This window comes from Myotis daubentonii, chromosome 14 (genome assembly GCF_963259705.1).
Source record: "Myotis daubentonii chromosome 14, mMyoDau2.1, whole genome shotgun sequence".
Taxonomy (NCBI): Eukaryota; Metazoa; Chordata; class Mammalia; order Chiroptera; family Vespertilionidae; genus Myotis; species Myotis daubentonii.
The window spans coordinates 36064646-36089036 of record NC_081853.1 but is presented as its reverse complement, the minus strand read 5'-3'; the positions used below and the strand labels follow the sequence as shown (position 1 = coordinate 36089036).

At 42.3% G+C, this 24391-nt stretch overlaps 2 protein-coding genes across 8 annotated transcripts in view; one reads left to right on the top strand and one right to left on the bottom strand.

The window, feature by feature from the left end:
* Positions 1-18105, bottom strand: part of OXNAD1 (oxidoreductase NAD binding domain containing 1) — a 33465-nt gene extending 15360 nt beyond the window's left edge. Inside the window, exons 1-4 of one of the 5 annotated variants that reach the window (XM_059664038.1) lie at positions 17766-18105; positions 10331-10490; positions 8375-8517; positions 8012-8075 (exon numbers count right to left, since the gene is read on the bottom strand). In XM_059664038.1, coding sequence (XP_059520021.1) covers positions 8012-8075; positions 8375-8493 — 183 coding nt within the window. In that variant the 5' untranslated portion in view covers positions 8494-8517; positions 10331-10490; positions 17766-18105. Of the gene's footprint in view, positions 1-8011; positions 8076-8374; positions 8518-10330; positions 10491-17681; positions 17703-17765 lie in introns of those variants that run through there. The other 4 variants (XM_059664036.1, XM_059664040.1, XM_059664037.1 and 1 more) reach the window with 4 other exon arrangements.
* A 36-nt stretch (positions 18106-18141) lies between these two features.
* On the top strand, positions 18142-22957 carry DPH3 (diphthamide biosynthesis 3). Of its 3 annotated transcripts, XM_059664041.1 has the most exons (3): positions 18330-18573; positions 19123-19197; positions 21617-22957. In XM_059664041.1, exons 1-3 carry the CDS (start codon positions 18466-18468, stop codon positions 21680-21682), a joined length of 249 nt encoding a protein of 82 aa, XP_059520024.1. In that variant the 5' UTR covers positions 18330-18465; the 3' UTR covers positions 21683-22957. The 3 variants fall into 3 exon arrangements, with proteins under 3 accessions (XP_059520026.1, XP_059520025.1, XP_059520024.1); XM_059664043.1 differs by lacking the exon at positions 19123-19197 and having other exon boundaries at positions 18142-18573; XM_059664042.1 differs by lacking the exons at positions 19123-19197; positions 21617-22957 and adding an exon at positions 18872-19026 and having other exon boundaries at positions 18142-18573.
* The last annotated feature ends 1434 nt before the right edge of the window (positions 22958-24391 follow it).

Genomic DNA, 24391 nt, shown 5'->3' with positions numbered 1-24391 from the left:
CTGGGCAACCTGAGAATTGCTTAGGGAATGAAGACCTGCTGTAAGCCTGGCGTCTAAATTCTCTGTGAGTACAACCTATGCAAAGTGGAACTATGTTAGCTCTGAACCTGTGTTTGTTCTGAACCGGCAAGAAGTCCATGACAAATTGCAGAAATTAAAACTAACTACAAAACAGATGAATACTCCTAGTGTTCTGACCTCACTGAGTTACTTTCCAGCTCAAAAACCTTCAAGGGCTCTCTAACACTCCACTACAAATATAAAAGAATGCTAAAGGCCTTTGTAACTCATACCAGCTTAAGCTCCTCTTGGATCCCTGTGCTACTGGTTTACCAGCCAAACTGGAGAGCATGCTGGTCCTCAAAGGCACCTGACACTTGTCTACCTCCCCAATGCTGCCTAGTCATTCGGCATGTGGCACACGCTCTCAGTCCTGTCTATCAACCTCTTACCCCACCTTCCAGGCCTCTGCTGGAGGCCTTCCTCTTCTCTCCATCCTCTCAACTCTACCCATAAAATGATCCGCCTTTATTATCATAGTTAGCCCAGATTGATGTAATTATAAATACTCAAGAACAAGTCTTTCACACAGACCACATGCCTTCTGAGATCAGATACTGGGTAGAATTTATATCTACACTAACTTCCCAGGACTAACACACAGTAAGACTCAGTAAATATTTGCAGAATAAATGGAAACTCTAACTTAAAGTCACTTAAAATTGGTATCTAGAACAAATGTTAGAAGTTTGGGAGTCCTCGTTGCTTAAAAAAAATGTTAGGTGGGGGGAAAAACACCACAGAAAATCTAGATTCATATTCAAAACTATAGAAGTCAGGGAAGGCAGGTCTCCTCAGCAGAAAAGGAATCTTATGTTTGCCACACAGTCGATTTTAAATATCTTACTACAAAGACAATAAGAATCATCAGAGGGTTCTCCTCTATTACATTACTAGTGACCCAGTGCATGGATTCGTGTACATTGAAAGGAAATTAATTAGAAGGTGGCCAATGGGGCGGGACTGGGCAAGAAGGGCCGGACACGCCCTGGAGCCAACACCCTCCCCCCGCCCCCCCCCCCCCCCGCGGTCCCTCCCTGGTGCAGAGTGAGCAGGGGAGGGGGAGTGGTCGTCCCTCCAGCAGGTGGGGTCCCTCGGCCTGGCCTGCAGGGATCGGGCCGAAACTGGCTCTCCGACATCCCCCAAGGGGTCCCAGAGTACGAGAGGGCACTCTGCAAAGTTGCGTCGTACAGGGTGTGGAACACAAACACAAGTGTGCAGTAAACCAGATTTGGGCCAACAGTGCCCCAGCAACAACATAACCCACTGCCGAAGGTGGAATCGCGAAGCCCCAAAGGAATCAGGCTCCCTCCTCTCTGGTTTTGGGGTGTGTCACCTGAGAACCGCCGCTGCCAAGTCACTGCAGCTCAGCAGCTCCTGCACTGAGTGTCTGCCCCCTAGTGGTCAGTATGCATCATAGCAACCGGTCAGACACTTAGCCTTTTATATATATAGATTACTCTCATTTTTCTTAGGTTTCCAGAAATGTTTATTTTGTAAACATTATTTTCCTTCAATATGATAATCTTTAGAAACAAAGCTAAGAGCTAGATTATTTCATTTATAACCGCTTAACTGGTATCTGTCAGACTCATGAACAGAGCTAGATATGTGTAAGCTTTAAACACACCCCAAAGGGTCACCTGGTGGCAGAAAAGCCAACATTCATAATCGCTGGCTGGAGGACGAAGAGGAACACAGAATTCCAACTGAAACATGTGAGCATGCTTCACAATCACATGCTCATCTATGTGAAATGAAATCACCAATCATTTGCCAATGTCCAAATACAAAATTCAATGAAGAAGGGAAAGAAGCTAAATTTCTATTGAAAAAGTCCTATTTTCATTTGGTTAGTCCCTATGACCAACAATGTTATTAGGTGCTTTATGCCTACTGGTAGTAACTCACACACTAATATATCTGTTGCCATTAGTCCTCATAATCTGGGCACAACTGTAGAAGTGATCACACACAATATCTTGTACAATTCATGATTTTTAATACTATTTTATTTCGTTAATACAAATACTGTACACTACATAAAGATTTCTAGCAAAGTGGATTAAAAACATTAGCAAAATCTTTTTTGAAGACCGCATCTTTATTTTATTCTGAAGCTAGTTTCACATGATTAAGATCTGTAATCATGGCCCTTGTTGTGTGCCATTTTTTTCTTTACTTTGATTGAATAAGTAAAACATGATGGAGAAACTTTATGTTTTAACATTTGTACTTGTTCTCATACTCAACGGATCAAAAGATTTCGCAACTGAAACCTCAACTAGCCATGCCCTAAGTTAAAACACATGGCAGGAAATTAAGTTTTCCATAAAATAACATTTAGACTCTTCTACTGTTCAATAAAATAACAATACATTTGCCAACTTTTACTAGCACGCATTTTTAAGGCTTTGACGAAGTCAGCATCTAAAAGGAAATTCCATCATACTGATTTTAAAAAGCTGGTTTTATATAGGATATCTTGATGTTACTGCTGCTACAACAGTCTCTGTACAGGAAATAGGTCTTTCTTTGGGAAACCTAAATGGCTTCCGCTGTTCATTCCCATTCATTCTTTTGTTGGCTTAAAAATTTAGACAAAGCCAAGATTAGCGATGACCTGAAACAAAAGAGGGCACAGAGAATTTCAGAGTTAAAGAAAAACTTAGTCATCAAAAAATACTATGTCATTTTACACATGAGGACACCAAGGCCCAGAGCCATCAGTTCAACTGAAGCAGAATACCACTCTGATGAGTAGAACCTGATGAAAAGATACTGGTTTTACTGAAGAGATTTACTGACAAGGAAAGAGCACAAAATTCTGCCAACTGTACAACTTCTCAAGTGGTTTATGCCTGTCAATACTACATCCTGGCAAATGAATTCTCCTTGTTCCTACCAAAGGCTAACCTATCCACCTGGCTGATCTCTCTGCCTTCTCAAGCCTTCAGTGGAGCAAGTATCCTCTCTCATTCATCACCCCTTTCCCCCCATCTCCACGAGAACACATGCAAGCACTCAGACCTTCCACCTGTAATAATAACATTAGGAGCAAACACCTTTAATCAGAGCTTACCATGTGCCACACACTCTACACACATTAATTCATTCAACCGTCACAGAAACTGTAGAAGACAAGGGTTAGTACTATCCCCATTTTACATATGAAAAAAACGTGAGGTCTCACAGCTAGTAAGTGGCAAAGCAGATACTGGAATCCAGGCACTTGACCTCTGTGCTTCGGTGCTTCTCAAAATACAACAGACAAAACAAGCCTCTCCCTTAATCCAGCTATCACCCCATTTCTTTGCTCACATTCACGTAAAAGTGATTCTGGCTCCACCTTCTCATCTCCTATTCTCTCTCCAACACAAGACAGCCAAGCTTTCACTCTGGGCAATGGACTAACACCAGTCATTCTGGTCACCCACTATCCATTTCGCTAAACCCAATGATGACCTCCACAGAATCCAGCACAGGAGCCCCTCCCTCCTGGAAACTTTTCTCCTGGCTTTACCAACACCCTGCAGACTTTCCTTAGGTCACTTAGATTATTGAAACCCACCTGCTCCTCTTTCTCCTCTCCCCTTCTGGCCCTCCTTCTCCTGCCTGACCTCTAAATGCTGACACACCCCAGGGCTGAGGCCTGGGCCCTCTTCCCTTACTCTCTATGCAGCTTAAACTTTTTATTTCCAGCAGTGAACTCCAAACTCATCCACCCAACTGCTGATTTGAATTTCCATTTCAAACAACACATCCAACACAGAACCCTTTTATCTCCCAAAGCTTCTTCCTTTTTATTATTATGCAAAATTTCAAACATATACAAAACCAGTAAAAACAGTATAAGGAACTTTCAGGAACCCATGCTCCAAAGTCAACATGGTATGAGTTGACAAAACTCATGGCCAATCTTGCTTCATCTGAAACTCCATCCACTTACCATCCTCCCACCCCAGGTTATCCCAAGTTGAGCTCTTTACTTCCTCTCCGCCACGCTTGGTCTTCTCCGTGTCAGCAAATACATGGCACCATCATCATCTATCCAGAGTTCAAATCCTAAAGCCAGAAATCGCTCGGTTTCCTCTCCTCTCACTAACTGCGCCTTCATCTCAATTTGTAAATCCCATTAGCCTTGCCTCTGTCCCAGATCCACCCACTGCTCTCTGACCCCATCACTACCAGGCTACTCTAAGCCACATCATCTTTCCAGAGACTCTGTCAGTAGCCTCCAACCTGGTGTCAAAGCACAGCAAAAACCCAGTGCTCCACCAAGAAAAAGGTGACCCATTAAAATGTAAATCACCTGTCATTTCCCTGCTTAAAACCCTCCCTTACCCTTAGAACAAAATCCAACTCCTTATCCAAGCCCACACTGTTAATACAACCTGGGCCCTGCCTACCCCTCCTCCTACCACCTTCCTCTGAATAGGCCAAGCAAGTCCCTGCCTCAAAGCTTGGCTCCTGCCAGTAATGCTGTGCACCTGTCTGGCTCCTTTCTGTATTCAAGTCTCGGCTCAAATAGTACCATTTAAAATAGCACCCTGAGTCCAGCCATTAGCCTGGTCCCCTTCCTTCCTAGCTGTGGGAACCCTGATCAGAGTACGCTGGATGTTCAAGGCTAATTTGAGTGTGGGGGCCCTGTCCAGAGTATGCCGGATGCTCAAGGCCAATTTGCCATATGCAGGTGCAAAAGCAAGGTCACAGCGATTACTGTACACAATGCGCAGGCGTGCCTTTCTGTAGCCCAAGTATTGATGTCACTATTTGGCAAGAAGCCTCTTTTGTCTAAGTTGGTATAAAGATGTGCTGCTGACCAGCCAGTGCATGGATGCTCAGTATGGCTCCTGTATTAACAAGAGCTGCTGTGTGCAGCTACATTGTAAGGCTAGTTTGAAGGACTGCTTATGTGATAGCTCCTTGTTAGCAATGGCTACTTGCTCTGCAATAAAGACTCTCTTATATGCCTATGACTTCTCCTATCTTCTCTGTCCAATACGCAGCATCCATGAAGGTCCAGTCTCTGGCAGAGGGGCTTGGACCCAACAGGTGGCATAGTTGGGCTGGATAAAGGAGTAAGTACTCCCAACAACTGGTTCAGGAGATTGTGCAGACTCAGGAGCAAGTGCTCCTGACAACTGGCGTCATGAACAGGATCAAGGAGAAACTTACTCTGACAATGAGCGCAGCGAGCAAGGTGAGCAGGGTTCAAGAGTAAGTTCTCCGACAATAGTGTATGACACCTGACATTCTCTGGTTTATCTGCACCAGGATGAAGCTCCATATACAACAGGGGCTTTACCTGCCTCATGCACTGCTGAGTCCCCTGCACCTACAACAGAGCTGGGCAGACAGCAGGCACTTGACACATGTCTGCTGAATTTAAGATAAAATACTTGATTTGACTGGGTCCCCTGGTGGGGAGAGTGAGGGGAAAAAATCTTGCCTCTTAGGTCACTTAAATTATTGAAACGCACCAATACTATACATTTAGACATAAACAAGTTAAGTTCTGGGCATAGTTAAGAAGCAGTAGCATAGGCAAAATTCTTTCATTACCAAGCTCTCCCATCAAATTCATGAACAGAGTACATCTTGCTCAGTGGGTCAGCTCTCTGCAGAGTTAGGCACAGAGTGACCCCTCCAGTGAAAACTTAGTTTTGCCTGAACAATCCTTACTGCATTACAGTATCTCTACTCTTATCTGTTTGACATTTCTAAGGCTAACCAGTCTGCTTATTCTTTGATCCTTGAGGAAAAACTGTGAGTTCAACACAAACAGTCAAATGCCATTCATTTCAAGAGCTCAGTTTCCTGCATCGGCGTGGCTCAGACTGGTTACTTTACAGCCTAAAGAAAGAAGCATCAACATCATAATATGCTCATTCGATAAGTTCTCTATAGGGAACCCAATGTCTAGTAAGGAAAGGACATTTCTGGGTGGGTGAGTGGTCCATTCTACACCCACCCAGGAGGAGCAGCAAGGTCCTTTGGCTTAAGAATCACAGACTTGTGCTGCAGCTTCCCTCTGGCCCTAGGAGAAACCATTCGTTATCTCCTAGGCTCTGCTTCCTCTTATGTAAAATGCAGATGCCAGCCTATCCTTAGGCTACCTCACAGACTTGAACTGAAGAGCAAATGGCATATGGGGAGTTTTGTAAAGTACACTTGCAATTCAAATTAAAGAAAGAGTGGTAGACGAGACCATGTGGTGGGCCAGTTCTATTATGGCCCAACATTTCAACAAGTCCAAGATCAGACTGGCTCACCCCTGATGACCTTATACTGCTGAGGCTATTCCTCTAGCTTTATCCTGCTCCTCCCAGCTCCCCGCTCTCATTCTGTTTGGGAAAGAAGGGGAAATTAGAAATAGAAGGAAAAGAGTTGCAATTGAAAAATTCTTCCGCCAAGATTTTGAAATTAGCCCTATACTTTCTGACTTTTCAGCATTAAAATTCTCAACTTTTCAATTGCAGGATTAGAGTTTACATTAATCTTCGTAAACTTGGCTCAAAATAACCCCCTCACCAAAAGTCTCAATAATTTCGTCCTGTAAAATTCTGAAACGGCTACCCTAATTCAGAGATTGGCAAACTATGACCCACACACCGTATCTGGGTGTTCTGATAAAGAAGACTGTATTTGATCCCAGCCACACCGGTTTGTTACGTGTTGTCTATGGCTGTTTTCACTCTGTAGAGGCAGAGTTTTCTAGTTGGGGCTAAAACTGGCCCATGAAGCCGAAGACTATCTGACCCTTCACAGAAAACCTGCCAAATTCTGCTCTAGTTCTACCTGTCTCAAAATATAACAGAAAAGAGCACAGCCCAAGACTGTTAACCCACTTTTTCTTCTTCAAAACTGGCAAGGTTTCGCTTTTTAAAAAAGAAATTCTAACAAATCTCACATTTACAGAATCAGCGTGTTTTTGTGTGTTGGACAAACCTAGAAAAGGTCTTTTCCAATTTATCATCAGTGGGAAAAGTGTATTGTCCCACACATCCATATCTATTATGCTGAACTAATTTTACATGGGTTCTCAGGAAAACATTGCTTAAAGCTGAATTCACAAGCATACCGCCCTCAGTCCCAAAGCAATTTTCTGAAAAGAGAACCAGCTTGAAAAGTGGGGCCTAAACAATATTCTATTACATCAAAGAGCACCCAACTATGTCTTCTAAAATTTCAACTACTGCAACAATACAATTTCTGACCTTGCTTATGAAAGTGTATAAATCCTTCCTTATATCAAATATTTTTAACTTAGAACACTAAGCTAAATACATCCAAATAAAGAATCACTCAAAAAGCAAAACATATATCCAATTTAAGTTTTTAAAAGAAAATGTGGTTACTCACTGAGGTAAAGGGTGAGGATCCTTATTTCCCAGCCCTGACCCCTTCAGGTGGTGGATTAGCTTTCTCTAGTTTGAATTTGGTAGGGAAAGGTCAGCCCATGTAATAAGAGCTCGTCCACCTTCCTTTCTCAGATGTTAGTGTGTTCTCCCTTGATGAAATAAGTTGTTCTAAAGTAGGGATAAGAACAAGGACTTTGAGACATGGTGTCAAACATAAATAAGAAAGAAAAAGGAAAGGTAAGCTATTCATAAGATGTGGGCTCTAAAAGAAGTTCTAGCCCTAAAATATAAACCTATGCATCCTAATTGTGAGGATAGTTCCCTCAATTGCTGCTATATTTTCTTCATCAAAAAATTAATCTGTCCATCCCAAGTTTAAAGGGAAAAATTTGAGTATTTCACTATCATTTTTTCAAATCAGTTGTCACACGGCCTGTTCAGAAAAGTTCTAAACAGAAAAATTACCAACTTTCCCTGACTATCCTTCGAAGGGATAGAGCTTATCTAGTACCTTCTCCATAAACCAGTCTTAACTGTGTGCAAACCATCCTGCCTAGGAAAGCCTGCTACAGCCCAAAGATACCAACCTCCTGTCGAAGGGCATTTGCAGTTCTCTCCAAGTGATCAGTTTTCCTCTTGGATTTCATTATGCTGTAACAGAGAGTCAAATTGGGTTAATAAGCTAAGTATTATCCTCATAAGAAAGAATTAAATTCGTTTGCCCTGTAATATCATGACTATCCAAAATACAATATAACATTCTGGGTCCTAGAAAATGGTCTATAAAAATTTGTACATCTAAGTAAAATTTAACGATTTACTGATGCCATGCACATTTAAGCAGTCTGTTATGTCATGGCTTCAGGAGTTTGATATGCCTCCCATGACCATCCGCAGGTCAGGTCTCTTTGAAAATCAACCTCAAATGACACTGAAGGTCGGTAACTCACCTGGTTAGCGTAAGGTAGCGCAAAGCGCCACGTGTCGATTTCAACAAAGCAGCCTGGGAGCAGATGGCTCCAACAGAGCCTCGCAACAACCCAGGAACCAAGACAGCAGCACAGGCCATGGTGCTTCCTGCGCAAACAGAACACTGAAAATTAAAAATGTTAAGAAAAAGTGGGGAGTCTTTAGGGGCCAATGAAGAAGAGTTTACATTTTTGTTGGTGCTGTTATGAGCTGATCTAACGGCAAAACAATTAAGGGCCTCGTTCACCCTGACAAAATTTCTGCCATTATTCAGAGTTGATTCAACTGATCTCCACAATACATACGAATGCAATTACTGGTGCTACCAAATATTCATGTTCCCTATTAGTTTCCAAAATCTCTGACCAAGTTCACATGACTAATCTTACACCATTACAGGGGAGTAGATTTGCTAACTGCCTGATAATTGTAGTCCAATCAAAGAGCACCACTAAGTCTTTAATGTTTCTTGTTTAGATAAAGTGCAGGGAGAAACAAACTGAGGTCCACAGCACTGAGAATAAACAAACTGCAACTACATGAGGTAACAGATGAATATTACAAACATCAAAGTGAATGAAAAGAATGAAAGCAGCCACTCAAAAGAGCACACAGTCTGTGGGTCCAGTAATATAAAGTACAGAAAGAGACAAAATTAATCCATGAAGCTAGAGATCATGTTAGCAGTTACCCTTGGGGAAGTAGTAGTGATAATGTCATCTATTAATCTGAATGATGATTGCATGGGTGTGCTCATTTTGTACAAATTCCATCAAACCACGGAGGACTTTTAGGGCAGTAAAAACACTCTGTATACCATAATGCTGAATATATATCATTACATATATTATACATTTGTCCAAATCCATAGAACATACAACACCAAGAGTGACCCATAATGTAAACTATGGACTCTGAGTGATAATCATGTGTCAATGTGGGTTCACCAACTGGAACTACAATACCACTTTAGCGGGAGATGTTAATAATGGGGGACTGTTGATAATGGGGGAGGCTATGCTCTTGTAGGGACAAGAGGTGTATGGGAAATCTCTGTACTTCCCCCCAATTTTGCTTTGAACCTAAAACTATTGTAAAAAATTATCTTAATAAAAAAATTTAATCAAGCTGTCCTCTTAGGATTATGTACTTTTCTGTTTGTAAGTTATATGTGAATAAAAAGTTTAAAAGAACAAAAACCCAGAAGGATCCCCAACATTTCCATGTCTAAAAACTACTGGCCTATCAAGAAAAGTACTGAGTGGGAGTCAGATGATGTATTTTTTTGATGTATTCTGCTTTCCTCAGCCAATTTTTAAATATTTCTTTGACTAAGATGGCCACTTTTAACACATTACATTGCCTATCTTAGTCAGCTTGAGAATAAATAAAGATGTACATGAACATCTTTTTTTCTAAGCTCTCTGGAAGGCACTACATAATTGTAATACATTTAGTGTTAGAAAAATATTCAAGCTAGATGTGCTTATGTTCCCACTCCATACTAATTCAACCCTTCATTTGACAAATATTTATTAAGAGCCCATTATGTGGCAGGCACTGGGAATACAGACATGAACAAAACAAAGGCTTTCTTAGGGAGCTAATATTTTAAAAGGTAGAGACAAAAAATAGACAAAAGTAAATAAATCAGGTGGTGATGTAAGTCATATGTAATTGATTCAGTTATAACCAAATCGTATACAAGAGCCACTGCTTCATAACCAATCTTTAGATAAGGTAAAAGATCTATTTCTTGCCATAGTATGATATAGCATCATTGTGGATAAATAATGCTACTTGCTATTTTTTCTTTTGCATAAATGAAAAAAGTATAATGCCTCTTTACCTCATGCAAAACTACTAAATGTAGTTTCTCTCCTTTAAATATGCTAAACCAAAAAATGCTGTTAATCACTGAAAGAAAGAAAACTTACTTTAGAAGTCCATGAGACTTTTAGGAGTCATTAAGTATATGGCTGGCCGGCTGACAGATATGCAGTATTTTGATCCTGGTATTATACTGAGACCTTCAGATATACACTGGTTGGAACCCAGACCAATGTTTCCACACACTGAAATTCTCTCACAAAGCTCCTGCAATGACAGAGACAACGTATAGGAACAATGTTTTGGGCAACTGTTAAAAAGAACTACTATCTCCTATTGCAAATGAAAAGGCTCATTATAATCAGCAGGCATCGCCTCACAGTAAAACTACTCTCAATTTCCCCCCTTCCATCAAGTCTTCCTCTCATCTTTCTGTTTTTCTTTTTTCTGATTTTTTTTTCCTCTTTTCTTATTCCACCCTATGAAAGCCCAGACCAATGGCTGGAATGATACAGTTAGTGTCATGTAAGGCCAAGTTCCCTAATAAAATTTAATAGATACATAGCTTAATATGAAAACATTGCTCTGCTCAGGATAATTATAGCTAAAATAGTCCTCACATAGATACAGCTTTTAGTGATTATGCTGTTTGAATGGTCTGCTGCTCAAATGAACTGGAAAACAAAGACATGTTAATTTTTAAAAGCTGTTCTCTCTAAAATTCTAAAATCTTGTTTTGTAATAATACCAATGACCATGAGTGCCACCTACTGGTAAATACAGGGTATTTTTTTTAATCAAATTGTGTTCAAAGGGACTTCCAAAGCAATAAGGTATTTTTTTAAAAAAACTACCTATTTTGAGAACCAAGATGGCAGCATAGGGAAACGCCTGTACTTGCTGCCTCCCACAACCACATCAAAACTACAACTAAAAGACAAAACAGTTATCATCCAGAACCACGGGAAGTCTGGCTGAGTGGAAGTCCGACAACTGGAGGGAAAGAAAAAAGCGCATCTCGACTGGTAGGAAGTGCAGAGGTGCCGAAGAGCGAAGGTACCGAGGCGCATGAAACTGGGTACGCTGTTGTCTTTTTCAATCGGGGGGTGGGGGGGAGGGCGGAATACAAACTCTCGACTGCTCTGAAACCCAGTTCTGGGGACCCAGACTCCTATGGGGAGAAACTGGACTGTCTGGTATCAGGCTGGAACACGAGGGCGGCTTTCTTGCAGAGGTGCCTGCAGCGGTCATTATTCCTACACAGGGCCACAGGACACAGAGACCCAGGGACCTATTGTGGCAGTGCTGACAGGCAACCATTGCTGTTTGCACTGCCCCAGTGATTCCCTGAGACCACGCCCCACCCAATTTACAACCCCACCCAAGCTGTGCAAAGAGGCTTTTGCATATGAATGGCCTGGCCTTTTGCAACCTAACCTAACAAACTGCAGCTGGGACAAAGAACCCCAGAGCTTCCAAAAGAAGGCCTAAGGCTCCTCAGCAGCCTGCACTGCTTCACAGCTCCGCCTCATCTGGGCACCTCCAAACCCCATACAAAGAGGAGGAATCTGCAGATCTCTCTGTAGCTCCTGCTGGGTGGCCTTAGGCAGTGGCTGACTTTGTACAGTGGGGCCTTGACTTACGAGTGTCCCGACTAACGAGTTTTTCAAGATATGAGCCGTCTCTCGGCCGATTTTTTGCTTTGAGTTGCGAGCTAAAATTAGGGTTATGAGCCAGCTTCAGATAACCCACCACTAGTTGGCGCAGCGAACGTAACAGTGAACGCCACAACATCAGCCCAGCATCACGTGTCTCACTCGTTCACTTTATGATTTGACATATGAGTAATATGAGTTACGAGCTCCGTCACAGAACGAATTAAACTCGTGAGTCAAGGCCCCACTGTACCTCCTTGGAGATCCAAGAGCCAGTGTACCCAGTGGTCAAAGCGAGACCACCAGATTACAACTCTTCAGATCCTTAAGAGACACACTCAGGGGGCAGACTCAGTGAGCACCAAAGCCCCACTGAAGCAAGTCCTGCCCCATAAGGGTGTTTCCAGCACAGCAGTTCGCCCATTGTAGACACAACTGGTCCTCACAGTTAATTGGTCTGGAGGTCAATTCCTCCCAGTGATATCAACAGTAATCAAGGCTAAACTACAACAAGACTGTGCACACAGCCCACAAAGGGGTGCACCAAGAGCATCCACCTCAGGTGACTGGGGAGGCTGAGCCTATAGGACTCCTAGCACATAAAGCCACTCTATCAACACAGGGATGGAGCCAAAATGCAGAGACAAAGAAACATGTCACAAATAAAAGAAATGGAGGAAAGCAAACTACTGGATATAGAGTTCAAAACCACAGTTATAAGGTTACTCAAGAATCTTCTAGAAACCTCCAAGAAATTTAGCGAGACCCTCAAGGATATGAAAAAGGACCAATTAGAAATTAAGCAAACACTGACTGAAATAAAGAATAATATACAGAGATCCAACAGCAGACTAGAGTATCCCAAGAATCAAGTCAAAGATTTGAAATACAAAGAAGCAAAAAACACCCAACCGGAAAAGGAAAAAGAAAAAAGAATCCAAAAATATGAAGATAGTGTAAGAAGCCTCTGGGACAACTTCAAGTGTACCAACATCCGAATTATGGGGGTGCCAGAAGAAGAGAGAAAGAGCAAGATATTGAAAACCTATTTGAAGAAATAATAGCAGAAAACTTCCCCTACCTGGTGAAAGAAATAGACTTATAAGTCCGGGAAGCACAGAGAACCCCAAACAAAAGGAATCCAAAGAGGACCACACCAAGGCACATCATAATTAAAATGCCAACGGCAAAAGACAAAGAGAGAATCTTAAAAGCAGCAAGAGAAAAACAGTTAGTTACCTATAAGGGAGTACCCAAACAACTGTCAGCTGATTTCTCAACAGAAACCATGCAGGCCAGAAGGGAGTGGCAAGAAATATTCAAAGTGATGAATACCAAGAACCTACAACCAAGATTGCTTTACCCCGCAAAGCTATCATTCAGAATTGAAGGTCAGATAAAGAGTTTCACAGATAAGAAAAAGCTGAAAGGTATCCTTTAAGAAGAGGAAGAAGAAGAAAAAGGTAAAGATACAAATTATGAACAACAAATACACATCTATCAACAAGTGAATCTAAAAATCAAGTGAATAAATAATCTGATGAACAGAATAAACTGATGAATATAATAGAATTAGGGGCATAGAAAGGGAGTGGACTGACTATTCTCGGGGCAAGGGGGAAAGGGGTGTGGGGGATGCGGGAAGAGATTGGACAAAAATCATACACCTATGGATGAGGACAGTGTGGGTGGGGGGTAAGGGCAGAGGGTAGGGTGGGAAGCGGGTGGAGGGGAACTATGGGGGGGAAAAAGAGGAACAACTGTAATAATCTGAACAATAAAGATTTAATTAAAAAAAATTACTGCAAGCAGCAGAGTAAAGATTTAAAATGACTGTGCTGGTTTCTGTTCAATAAGTATACTCAATTTATTAAACAATTACTGGGGTGCCAGGTACTACATTAGGCCATAGAAACGCAATAAAGAACCAGACACAAGGTCCTCACCATCTTGAAGCTTTTATTACAGTGTGTGTGACAGATAATAGTAAAGGGATAATTGATGAGACAATTAGTAATTACAATGAGTAAGATAAAAGAAATAAGAGTATCTCAGTTAGTTAGAGTGTCATCCCGATATACCAAGATTGCATTAATAAGTGGAACCAATGAATGCACTAAGTGGAACAACAAATCAATGTTGTTTTTTTCTCTCTCTCCCTTCCTCTCTCTCTAAGCAAAAATAAATAAATAAGTGGAGTGGAGTGGGTGGGGTAATATCAGGAAAGGTCTCTCTCAAGAGACAAGAGCTGAAACCTGAATGATGAGCAAGAAGCAGTCAAGCAGATGTTAAGAGCAGAGCACTTGGGCAGAGGCCCAATCACAGTCACACCAGTGTGTTAAGGAACCACAAGCCAGCGTGACTGAGGAGCTAGGTGAGCATGATGTGAGATGAAGTCAAGCAGACAGACGTGCCAGATCACATCAGGCTACAGTAAAGGTATGAACTTTATTCTAAGGGCAATGGGAAGCAACTGAATAGTTTGAATAAACCAGGAGAGGGATAAGATCAAATTTACATTAAGGACTGCTCAGGCTGCTGTGTGAAGAACTAACTGATCATAGAGGGGCAAGAGTTGAAGCAGGAAGTCAAGTTAGAAGGCTCTAGTGTAGGATTAAGCTACAAAGATGACAAAAGTAGATAAACATAGAATATATTTTAGAATTAAGGTCCTAAGACTTGTTGATAGTTTGAGTGGATGAAGAGAGCAGTGAGAGAAAGAGAAAAACCAAGAGCGCCTCAAAGACCATTAATGCACTGAAATAAAGAAAATTCATAGAAATATCATGGTATCCGCTGATTTAGAATCCTAGGTGCCACTGAAGAAGCAAAGGGGCTCTTGGCATTTGCTAAGTGAACCTAGTGGCATACAAGTTATTTCAAGAGTACTTGACTTGGAATCCATGGAACTGGGCTCAGATATGACTTCTTCCTGCTTTTTGATCTTGGGCCAGTCGCCTCTTACCATTTTTAAATGGGAATGCCAACGCCACTTCATTGGATTGCTCAGAGAAATAAATTTCTATGGGAAGTGCCTGGCAAACAGGAGTATTACAAAAAAAACAAGCCAAATTCATTACCACCCCCCCCTCCCCACCCCACTCCCACCCCCTGCCAAATAATCTCCAGAGGTAATGGTTTGAAACTGCTAATAAACAATTCCCTTTAGCCTGATAATCAACAGGCACTCATAAAATAGTTTCTATGACACAATTATGACTTATTTCTAAGTCTGATCTTATGTTAAGAATTTTGATCACTGCTATTTTCCAGATCAGTAGTGTTAACATTTTATAATTAAAAAAAATTTTTCAGCCATAAATGATCCTATAGCAACTAGTAAGTCTGCTTTTGTCATGCCTTCGGGATCCAAAAATGTCTCATAACAGAATATTTTCATTACCTTTTAAGGATAAGTATAAAGTTTAATAGTCATTGTAATTTTTATTTTAAAATGCTGTGGGGATTTTTAAAAAATGGCATCACATGTTTGGCTAAGGTTTTATTTTCTTCAGCACAGTATGAACTCAAAATTGGGAACCAGCACTGCTCTAGTGAAAATCTCAGCAATCTGAAGAGCTTCATGGCCATTTGTTTAATCTAACTCTGCTTCAACACCATCATATCACAGATGACACTGAAGTTACGAAACGCCTCAGCCGTGGGCAAACTACAGCCCGCGTGCGGCCGGATCTGGCCCGTTTGAAATGAATACAACTATTGAAATAAAAGACCGTACCCTTTTATGTAATGATGTTTACTTTGAATTTATATTAGTTCACACAAACACTCCATCCATGCTTTTGTTCCAGCCCTCGGTCCAGTTTAAGAACCCATTGTGGCCCTCGAGTCAAAAAGTTTGCCCACCCCTGGTAGGTTCTGGGGTCAGACAGATCTGAGTTCTCACCACAGCTACTGCCACTTACAGCTTTGCTTACTTAGGCAAGTCTCCTTAGCCCTTAAACCTCATTTCCCAACGTTGAAGATGGGATTAATACCTATACCTCATTGGTCTGCTATAATGGTACTAGAGGCTCGGTGCACGGGTCCCTAGGCCTGCCCCGCGGGGATCGGCCGAAATCGGCTCTCCGACATCCCCGGAGGAGTCCTGGATTGCAAGAGGGTGGTTCTCGGGTAACACACCCCACAAACGGGCTCCCTCCTCTCTGGTTCCTGGTGCATCACCCAAGAACCTCAGCTGCCAAGTCACCGCAGCTCGGCAGCTCGGCAGCTCCTGCGTTGAGCGTCTTGCCCACTGGTGGTCGTTGTGCATCATAGCTACCAGCCGGTCAGCCGGTCGGCAGTCGCTTAGGCTTTTTGGTACAGTGCCTGGCACATGGTGTCAATTATTATTAAGTGTTTCATTAGTTTTTCTTCTTCCATTTTAGGTAATACATACTTGAAGAAAAGTTGGAAAATTACAAAGAAATTAATATTTTTAAAATTACCCTAAACCCCTGTAACTTTTAGGACTACAGGCCTCAGATTTGAAGATTCCCCAGATAATTGTTTTTGACAGATACAAATTGCTTTCTAAAAGGTCTACTGATTTATACTTCCATAAAACAGGTATGAATGACTGCACTCATTGGTGTACATTCAAAAATGGCTCATGTTTAAATTTTAGGTACTTATTCCCAGAAGCACTGAAGAACGAAGGATGGTTCCCAACCTCAAAATGTTCACGGAGACTACCGAATAAGACACTGGAGATTCTCCCGTGGCCTCCTGTCCCCAAGAGGCTCCTGGGAAGTATCTGGTCTACGGAGATATATGGAGCAGCCCCTGGAATTTCTCCTTTGCTCAGCTAACCCATGAAAGGTTTGAAGATGTCTCCTAACTTCTGGGTCGATCTTCAGTTATGCAAAGTGGACTATTTGTGAGGCATCTGAAATAATCTACTATAACTCCTTTAATGTAATTTCCAGATTTTCTCCTAAAGGTTTCTCTGCCTCTAGATTTTCAAGTCTTAAAAGGGCTAACCCAGGTGAAACTTCATTTGTGCGCACAAAATTGGAAGCTTCACGTAAACATTTGAGTGTGTATACATAAGCATGCATAGGGATGTGTACATATGTCTTATGTGAAAATTAAGTATGGTACGTGTGACATGTGATGGCTGAACCAAGTAAAACTCCTAATTCCTACACAGAAGTAGAATGTTAGATCTGAAAGGGACCTTGTAGATCACCTCTAACCCAACCTTTTTCAGTCAGAAGAAGAAATAAGGCTCAAACAGAATGTAAGTATCCAGTTCCGAGCGCTACAACAGCCGAATTCTGGACCCAGATCAGCTTCTCCATTGCTTCTCTTCCATGGTGCTGCAGTCCTCCTCTATCAAGACTTGATTTTCTACTTGGTAATGAAACACTACCCCATAAATCAGTTGTACCAAAACAGGCACTAGCACCGTTTCCAAGGCAAAGCACCTTTTATTTGCACTTTGCTTCAAATATAAAGAGGCATCAAGGTAGTAGTAACTGTCTGCTGATGCCACCCATTCCTTTTACAAAGAAGAAACAAACTGTGGTTCACAGAAGTTATGTGTCCCCAGGCTTTGGGGACAGATAGGTTCTTCATTTCCTAAGTGTATAACTTTGGTCAAAACACCCAACTCTCTGTATCTCAGTATGAAGATTCATAATATGGCATAACATCTAAACTCCCAAGGTTGGTGGAAGAACTCTACTTAGCGCAATACCGGGCACAAAGCGAACTCCCTGTAATAAAAGGTTACTACTGTTATTATAAACCATTATAGTAAATAATGTCATATGCTTGGCAAGCAGAACTAGAACTCCACCTGCCTCCCAGGTCTTGGTCCTTTCAGCAACACCAATTTCGGGCACTTGACGATAATCTGGGGTGATGAGCAGACGGGCTATACCTGAACAGCCAAGAGCAGCCACGAACTACAAGCGAGGCGTCACCTAGAGCGCAAGGTCACCCGGCGAATCGAAATTCCAAGGGAGCCTATCGTCGGTCGCCGGGAAGGCACAGAGATCCAGAAGGCGGAGCGGCTCCCGCCGCCGAAGACCTGGCGAGGCTGCGGGCCCTCCCCCAGGGGCGCCGAGGGCCCAGACTGTGCTACTCCGGCCTGCTGCGGCCTTCGGCGGGGGCTGGTTACGGCCTAAGGCCCAGGGACATGAGGCCGGCAACCACAGCCCGGCAGCAAGGTGGCTCCGCGCCGCCGACACTGCCGGCACCGATCTTCCAGAAGAGAGCCAAACTCCGCCGGGGCCAGGAAGCTTCCGGTGTCCCCGACGTGACGTAACAGCAGCGCGCGCGATCCTCACATGCTATTGGTCACTTCTTCCGTTCAATGGGCGGAGCGGTACCCGACACCACTGAGCAGCCAGCAAGCTCCTGCACTGTCTCCTTGGGCAGTTCAGCCATCTCCATGGTGACCAGTCCCGGGTCACCCATTTGGCTTCCAAGCCCGCCGTTGCGTCATTGTTAGGCGCCGGAAGCGATCGTTCCTGCGCCGGGGCGTAGTAGCTTACACCTGGCTAGGGCCGGCGTCCTCGAAGTTAGACCGACCCGGGTCGGCTTCGGCCGGTGGGGGTCCCCTATCAGGCCCCAGAATAATGGCGGTGTTTCACGACGAGGTGGAAATCGAGGACTTCCAATATGACGAGGACCTGGAGACGTATTTCTACCCCTGCCCTTGTGGCGATAACTTCTGCATCACTAAGGTAACCTCAGGCCCCCCGGCCGCCCCCTAGAGCGGGCGCGTTTCGCTCTCTGGTGATTCTTCCGCCGCCCCGTGCCCACGCGGCTCTTGTTATTCACGCCCTTTTTATCCTGTGTATGGATTCCCCCCAATTTATAGTCTCAGCTGTCAATGGGCATTTCCTTCTGGCCTTTACTCAGGCCTAGTCGGGGAGGGGAAGGGAGGGGCTGGATGGCGGGGAGCATCAGACTTCTCGCCATCCCCCCCCCCCCACTTAGCATCCCTCTTCGGGTTCACCTTCCTGGGGTATTTCTTTGCAGGAAGGGACGCGTTTTGTCTTCCCAAAGATTTTGAGGCGACTGAACCTTAACCAACCTTCCGGAGTATTTCCCCGGGTGACGCTGCCAGGGAAAATTGGGGTTGGCATTTCTCTGGGAAAGCCTCTTTGACCCTCACCTACCTTGTGGGGGAGGCAAGTCACGAAGGAGCTTGCCCCTAGGGGTGGGAGGGTTTGGGAGGAGCTTGCAAAGGGAAGGCGATGCTGATCATACAGTGTTTGATTTTGTTGTAGGAAGATTTGGAGAACGGGGAAGACGTGGCGACGTGCCCGAGCTGCTCTCTCATTATCAAAGTGATTTATGACAAAGTAAGGGGCCTAACTTTAAAAGGTGGGGGAGGGGGGAGGGTTGTGGTGCAAGAACCTCGAGCAGTCTGTCTCTAATGTGTACGTGCAGGAGAATGTTTTCTAACAGTGTGTTAGGTAAATGCTATGTTTTTTTAAAACCAATTTTAAAAACCATTAGTAAACAGCCGTATCGTAAATTAAAATCTTAAAAGCTCAAATGTCCCTCCTTTGATTGCAATGCATAAATACAGATGTAACCCGTCCTTCTCCCGAGCATTATCTCAATTCGTTGAGGTTCTGCTTCCCAGCATATGTCGACAGTTTAACTCAAATAAACTCACAAAAATTCTTTACAGGTTTCAGTGGGTTTTTTTTCGTTAACAATAAGTAATTAAAATTGTTCAGAGCACCTAGATTTATTTTGAAGGGAACAATTGTGTAGTATTTCTTACTTGGCTTAGATAAAACTCTATATTATATTGTTTGAGATATAATCATAGTTTCAGTTTTACAATTTCATTTTAGTCTTCAGTTGTCCTTTTGTGTTTCCTCCAAGGACATTGAAAATAGAAAACTAAATAAATGTTATTACTGCCCATCCCAACTTTTGGTCAGTACTTTGAACAAAATCTTAAACTTAACATACTTTTTTCTTTTTAAGATATAATTGACATGTAACAGCTTGACATTTTTAAGGATGACCTCTAACAAGATTATAGGGAAGGTGGGAACAAGGCACTTTGCCTCATGAGAAAAGCAGGCTATAATTTAGGCTATAATTAGAAGTTTACGGATTATTCTTGTATTAAAATGTGTTCTGGAACCAAAAGAACAGGGTAAGTGAGATCAGGAGTGCTGGTATGAGATCGTGGCAGGCCTTATTGAGCAGAGATGGAACGTGGTAAGGGAGTGAGCTGTGTACACATTAGGGTTAAGAGTGGTTGGCAAAGGGAACGTTCAGTGAAGAAGCCCTAAGGCAGAAACATGTTTGGTTTTATCAAGGAACAGCAAGAAGGCCAGTGTGACCAGAGCAGAGAGAGTGAGGGTGGGCCTTGTCCAAGCTGAATTAGTGCAGTGGGGCCGATCACAGAGGTGTTGTGGGACACTCTAAGGCAGCGGTTCTCAACCTGTGGGTCGCGACCCCTTTGGGGGTCGAATGACCCTTTCACAGGGGCCACTTAAGACCATCGGAAAACACATAATTACATATCGCTTTTGTGATTAATCACTATGCTTTATGTTCAATTTGTAACAATGAAATTGCGGGGGGTCACCACAACATGAACTGTATTAAAGGGTCGTGGCATTAGGAAGGTTGAGAACCACTGCTGTAAGGACTTTGGCTTTTCCTATGAATGATAGAGGGAACCAATGGAGGATTTTAGAACAAAGGAATGCCGTGAACCAACTCAAGTTTTAAAACAGGTTCCGGGCTGCTTACTTCAGAATAGACTACATAGGAGCAAGGATAGAGACAGGAAAACCAGGTAGAAGGCTGTTAGACTAATCAAAGGAGGCGATGTTTCCCTGGGACCACGCTGCAGCAATGGAGGTAGTGGGAGTGGTTGGATTCTGGATACCCTTTAAAGGGTAAGGATTTTTTGTTTTGTTAATTCTCACCTGAGGATATTTTTCCCATTGCCTTTCAGAGAGAGAGGAAAGGAGGGAAGAGGAGAGAGAGAAAGAGAAACATCAATGTGATAGAGACACATCAACTGGTTGCCTCCTGCACACGCCCCAACCTGGGAGCAGAGAGGGAACCCACAGCCCTTCAGTGCTCAGGCCAATGCTCTAACCCTTGAGCAACACTGGCCAGGGCAAGGATCAATTCCTTACTGACTGGATATAAGATATGAGAGGAGTCAAGAATGATTTCAACATTTGTGGCCTTCAGAACAGGTTTAGGGGCAGGAGTTGGACATACTAAGTTTGAGAGGTCTGTTTTTCATCCAAGTAGAGCTGGCCGGAAGGCAGTTGGATATGTAAGTATGGAGTTCAAAGAGTGATCAATTGGCGCTATTAATTTGAGAGTTATCAGCATATAGCCTTTTAGTTGGAAGAAGTAATAATTTTGAAGAAAACAGACATTTGAATAGCCAAATAGTGAAGTGGAGAACTTTTAGTGTAAGTACTAATTAATACAAAAACTTAAAAAGTGTGGCAATGTCTTCATAAATGTGATTTCTGAGAGGTGGGTGCTCTGTAGTGAAGATAAGCATGTTTGTTTACAAGATAAGGTATTTTATATTAAGTGTGAATTCATAACTAAAAACGGATTCAGTTCTAAGCTTATAAATCTGGTGCTGACATTGACTCTTTGAACAAAGATGAAGTGATGGAAAAACTTAGAGCTGGATTGATTCTGTAACAAGATGAAAATTTACTATTGATGCATTTGTGACACACTCAGTGATTAAGATAATTTCCTGTTCGTTCTTAGGAGCAGTTTATGTGTGGAGAAACAGTCCCAGCCCCTTCCACCAACAAAGAATTAGTTAAATGCTAAACAAGGACTTTCGGGATCCAAATCCTGAATATTCAGGACTGAGCCAAGCTGGAAAAATCAAAAGCAAAGTTCCTGGCTTCCTCGTGGGACAACTGCTTTGTAGTTTGCTGCTGTGGATTCTTTCCATCGGCTCCGAGTTCATCTCCAATTAAAGAAGCAAGTCCATGACATGACATACCTGGATTTCATGCTTAGAACTTTGAATTGGAAAAAGTGTTCTTTATTTTCCACATGAATTTAAAGGAAGATAATTTCAAGTCAGTGCTTTCATTCCCTCAGTCTTGTTATTTTTATCTTATACCTAATTTATTATCTGATAACATCGTCTACCTCAAAGTCATTAGGATTCCTTCTTTTAAAACAGGATTTTATTTTTTTAATTGGTTATTAGGATTAGTAAAATTAGGCCTTTTTGAAATTGACATCAGGTTTGGTATTCTCACTTAAGAAAATGAGTTGCCTTGTCAGTACTACTGTGGTGTTCCCACTCCAAACCAGTCTCTGGGTCCGGCCGTTAACAGAATGTCCCTGTTCTGTTAGGCACGTCTTTTCCATTGTACTTCATGCTCTGAGTTCTGGTCATGGTATTATAGAGATAACATAATAAGCTCACAGTTTTTTTTCCAGAGCTAAAAGAGAGAAAGAAAAGTCAAAAAGTGAAATAGTCAGAATATGGAGTTTCCTTGTCAGTGTTCTGCTTGTTCCTTGAAAATCGGGACAAGACAAAAAGGAAAACAGCCCAGGAAGTGAAATTGGCAACAGAATGAAGGGAGAAAAACAAGGTAGCTCAGTAAATTAAATGCTTGAATGTTGTCGCCAGATCAGAGCAAATAATATTTCTGTATCTGGGTTCTTGTTTGTTTGTTACTTGTAGACATGGTTAATACAGGTGCATTCTAGATAGGGGTTAATGTCAAGTCTTCATGGCTGGCGGCAGAACGTTTAGCATTCCCGCAGAATCAAGTCACTACTCCTAAAGGCAGAGCTTTTACAACTCTTACAGTTGCTGAGGAAGAACTTGAAAATGAGATGCCTATTCTCAATAAGTATGCCCCTAAGAGCACATCTAATAAGCCTCTACATGTTGCAACCAAACGAAACATTCACTCTTACAGAGAAATGTTGCCCTGGAGAAAAAGAAATATACAGAGATAGGCTCTCAGTCTTCCTTCGCTGCAGTGCTGAGAGTGGCAAGAAATTAGAATCACTTACATGCAAATTCAGAAATTCTCTTTATATACACAATTTTGCTGTGTGTATAAAGTTCAAATAAAACACACCAAACCAAACACTGATGTCTGGCAGATTGTGTGGGGAGTGGCTCCTACAAGTAAAGAGAAAAATCCCTGCCAGAATGTGAACATTGTGTTACTGGTTGATAAACATGCTACACACACTCACTGGGATTTAGAACAAGTGAGTGGCCTTTTTTTTTCCTTTGCCAGCCAGCAGCGTGGCCATGTGTAGCCATTAGCTGAGACATAAAATAAGTTACCAGAAATGTGTGTGGGGAGTACTTGGTACATTACATGCAGCATTATGTGGCATATTCTTGATGTGATGAGAAATCTCATTGCTGTTGGGGATGCTGGTGCCCCAGAAGTCATCCACATTTGCTTTGGAATCAGTGATGGCTCAGATGAACAGAGCAGGTGCTGACTTGATTAGAAATGAGCTGTAAACAAAAACTGCCCATATGCAAATGTTGATGGCTTTGTAGATACCGATGATGTTAGCTCCCTCGGTTAATGATGAATTTCAAATAAGAACAGGGACCCTTGATACAGGTCTGTGAGCACAAAAGAGCAAGGGGGAAAAGTGGCCCGAGTTCAAGCGTTTCAGGAGAAAAGCATAAACGGCTATCGGTGATCAGTGATAAGCTGCAATCATGGGAATGATTTTGTTTCCAAAGCAACCGAGTCACTAAATTTGTTAACTGCAATAGAACACATCAGGATTTAATTTAAATTTCTGTAAAGCAGGGAGTAAAACCAGGGTCTTTCAGACATGACTAGAGTTCTGTGTGACATATGTGCCTTACTTAATTCAGCAGACCTTTCTGGAGCACCTCTGAGAAATCTGTAATTCAGCCTGTCTTACTAGCTTTGTAATCTTTGGCAAGGCCAGTGGATTCTTTATCTGTATACTTAGGAGACTGAATCAGGTGAGTTTTAAACAGTCACTTCAGGCTTCGTAACTTGCAGGAGCTGAAATGGTCATTGAAACCTTTATAAACTCAAAACTGTCTAAAACATGAATTATAAGAAAGAGGCTTCATTCTTCAGTAACTTGCTGTTACCGCACTTCTGAGTTTGAAAATTGTAAAGTCAACTGTGTAAATGATTATGCATATCCTTTACACATTCAGAATCATTTTCTTAGAAAGCCCTCAACATTTTTTATGACTATATATTAATTTATTATCAGAATAAATGTATTGGCATGCTCAATAAAGTCAGATATTTCAAATCTATTTGTTTTCATGTGGGTATTCTTCCACTAAATATCAACATTTTGTAGTTGAAGTAATGTTATATGAGGTGGGAATTTTTAACCTGCTTTGGGGCATTGTAAGTAGGTTTCTGCTATGAACAGTGGAGTTTTTCAATAGGAAAGAAATTGCCACTGTTTGTACAGTCTGGTCACATGGGGTTGGGCTCTGGAATTTTACTGTTACTTGAAAAAAATAGACACAGTTTTTAATCAAGG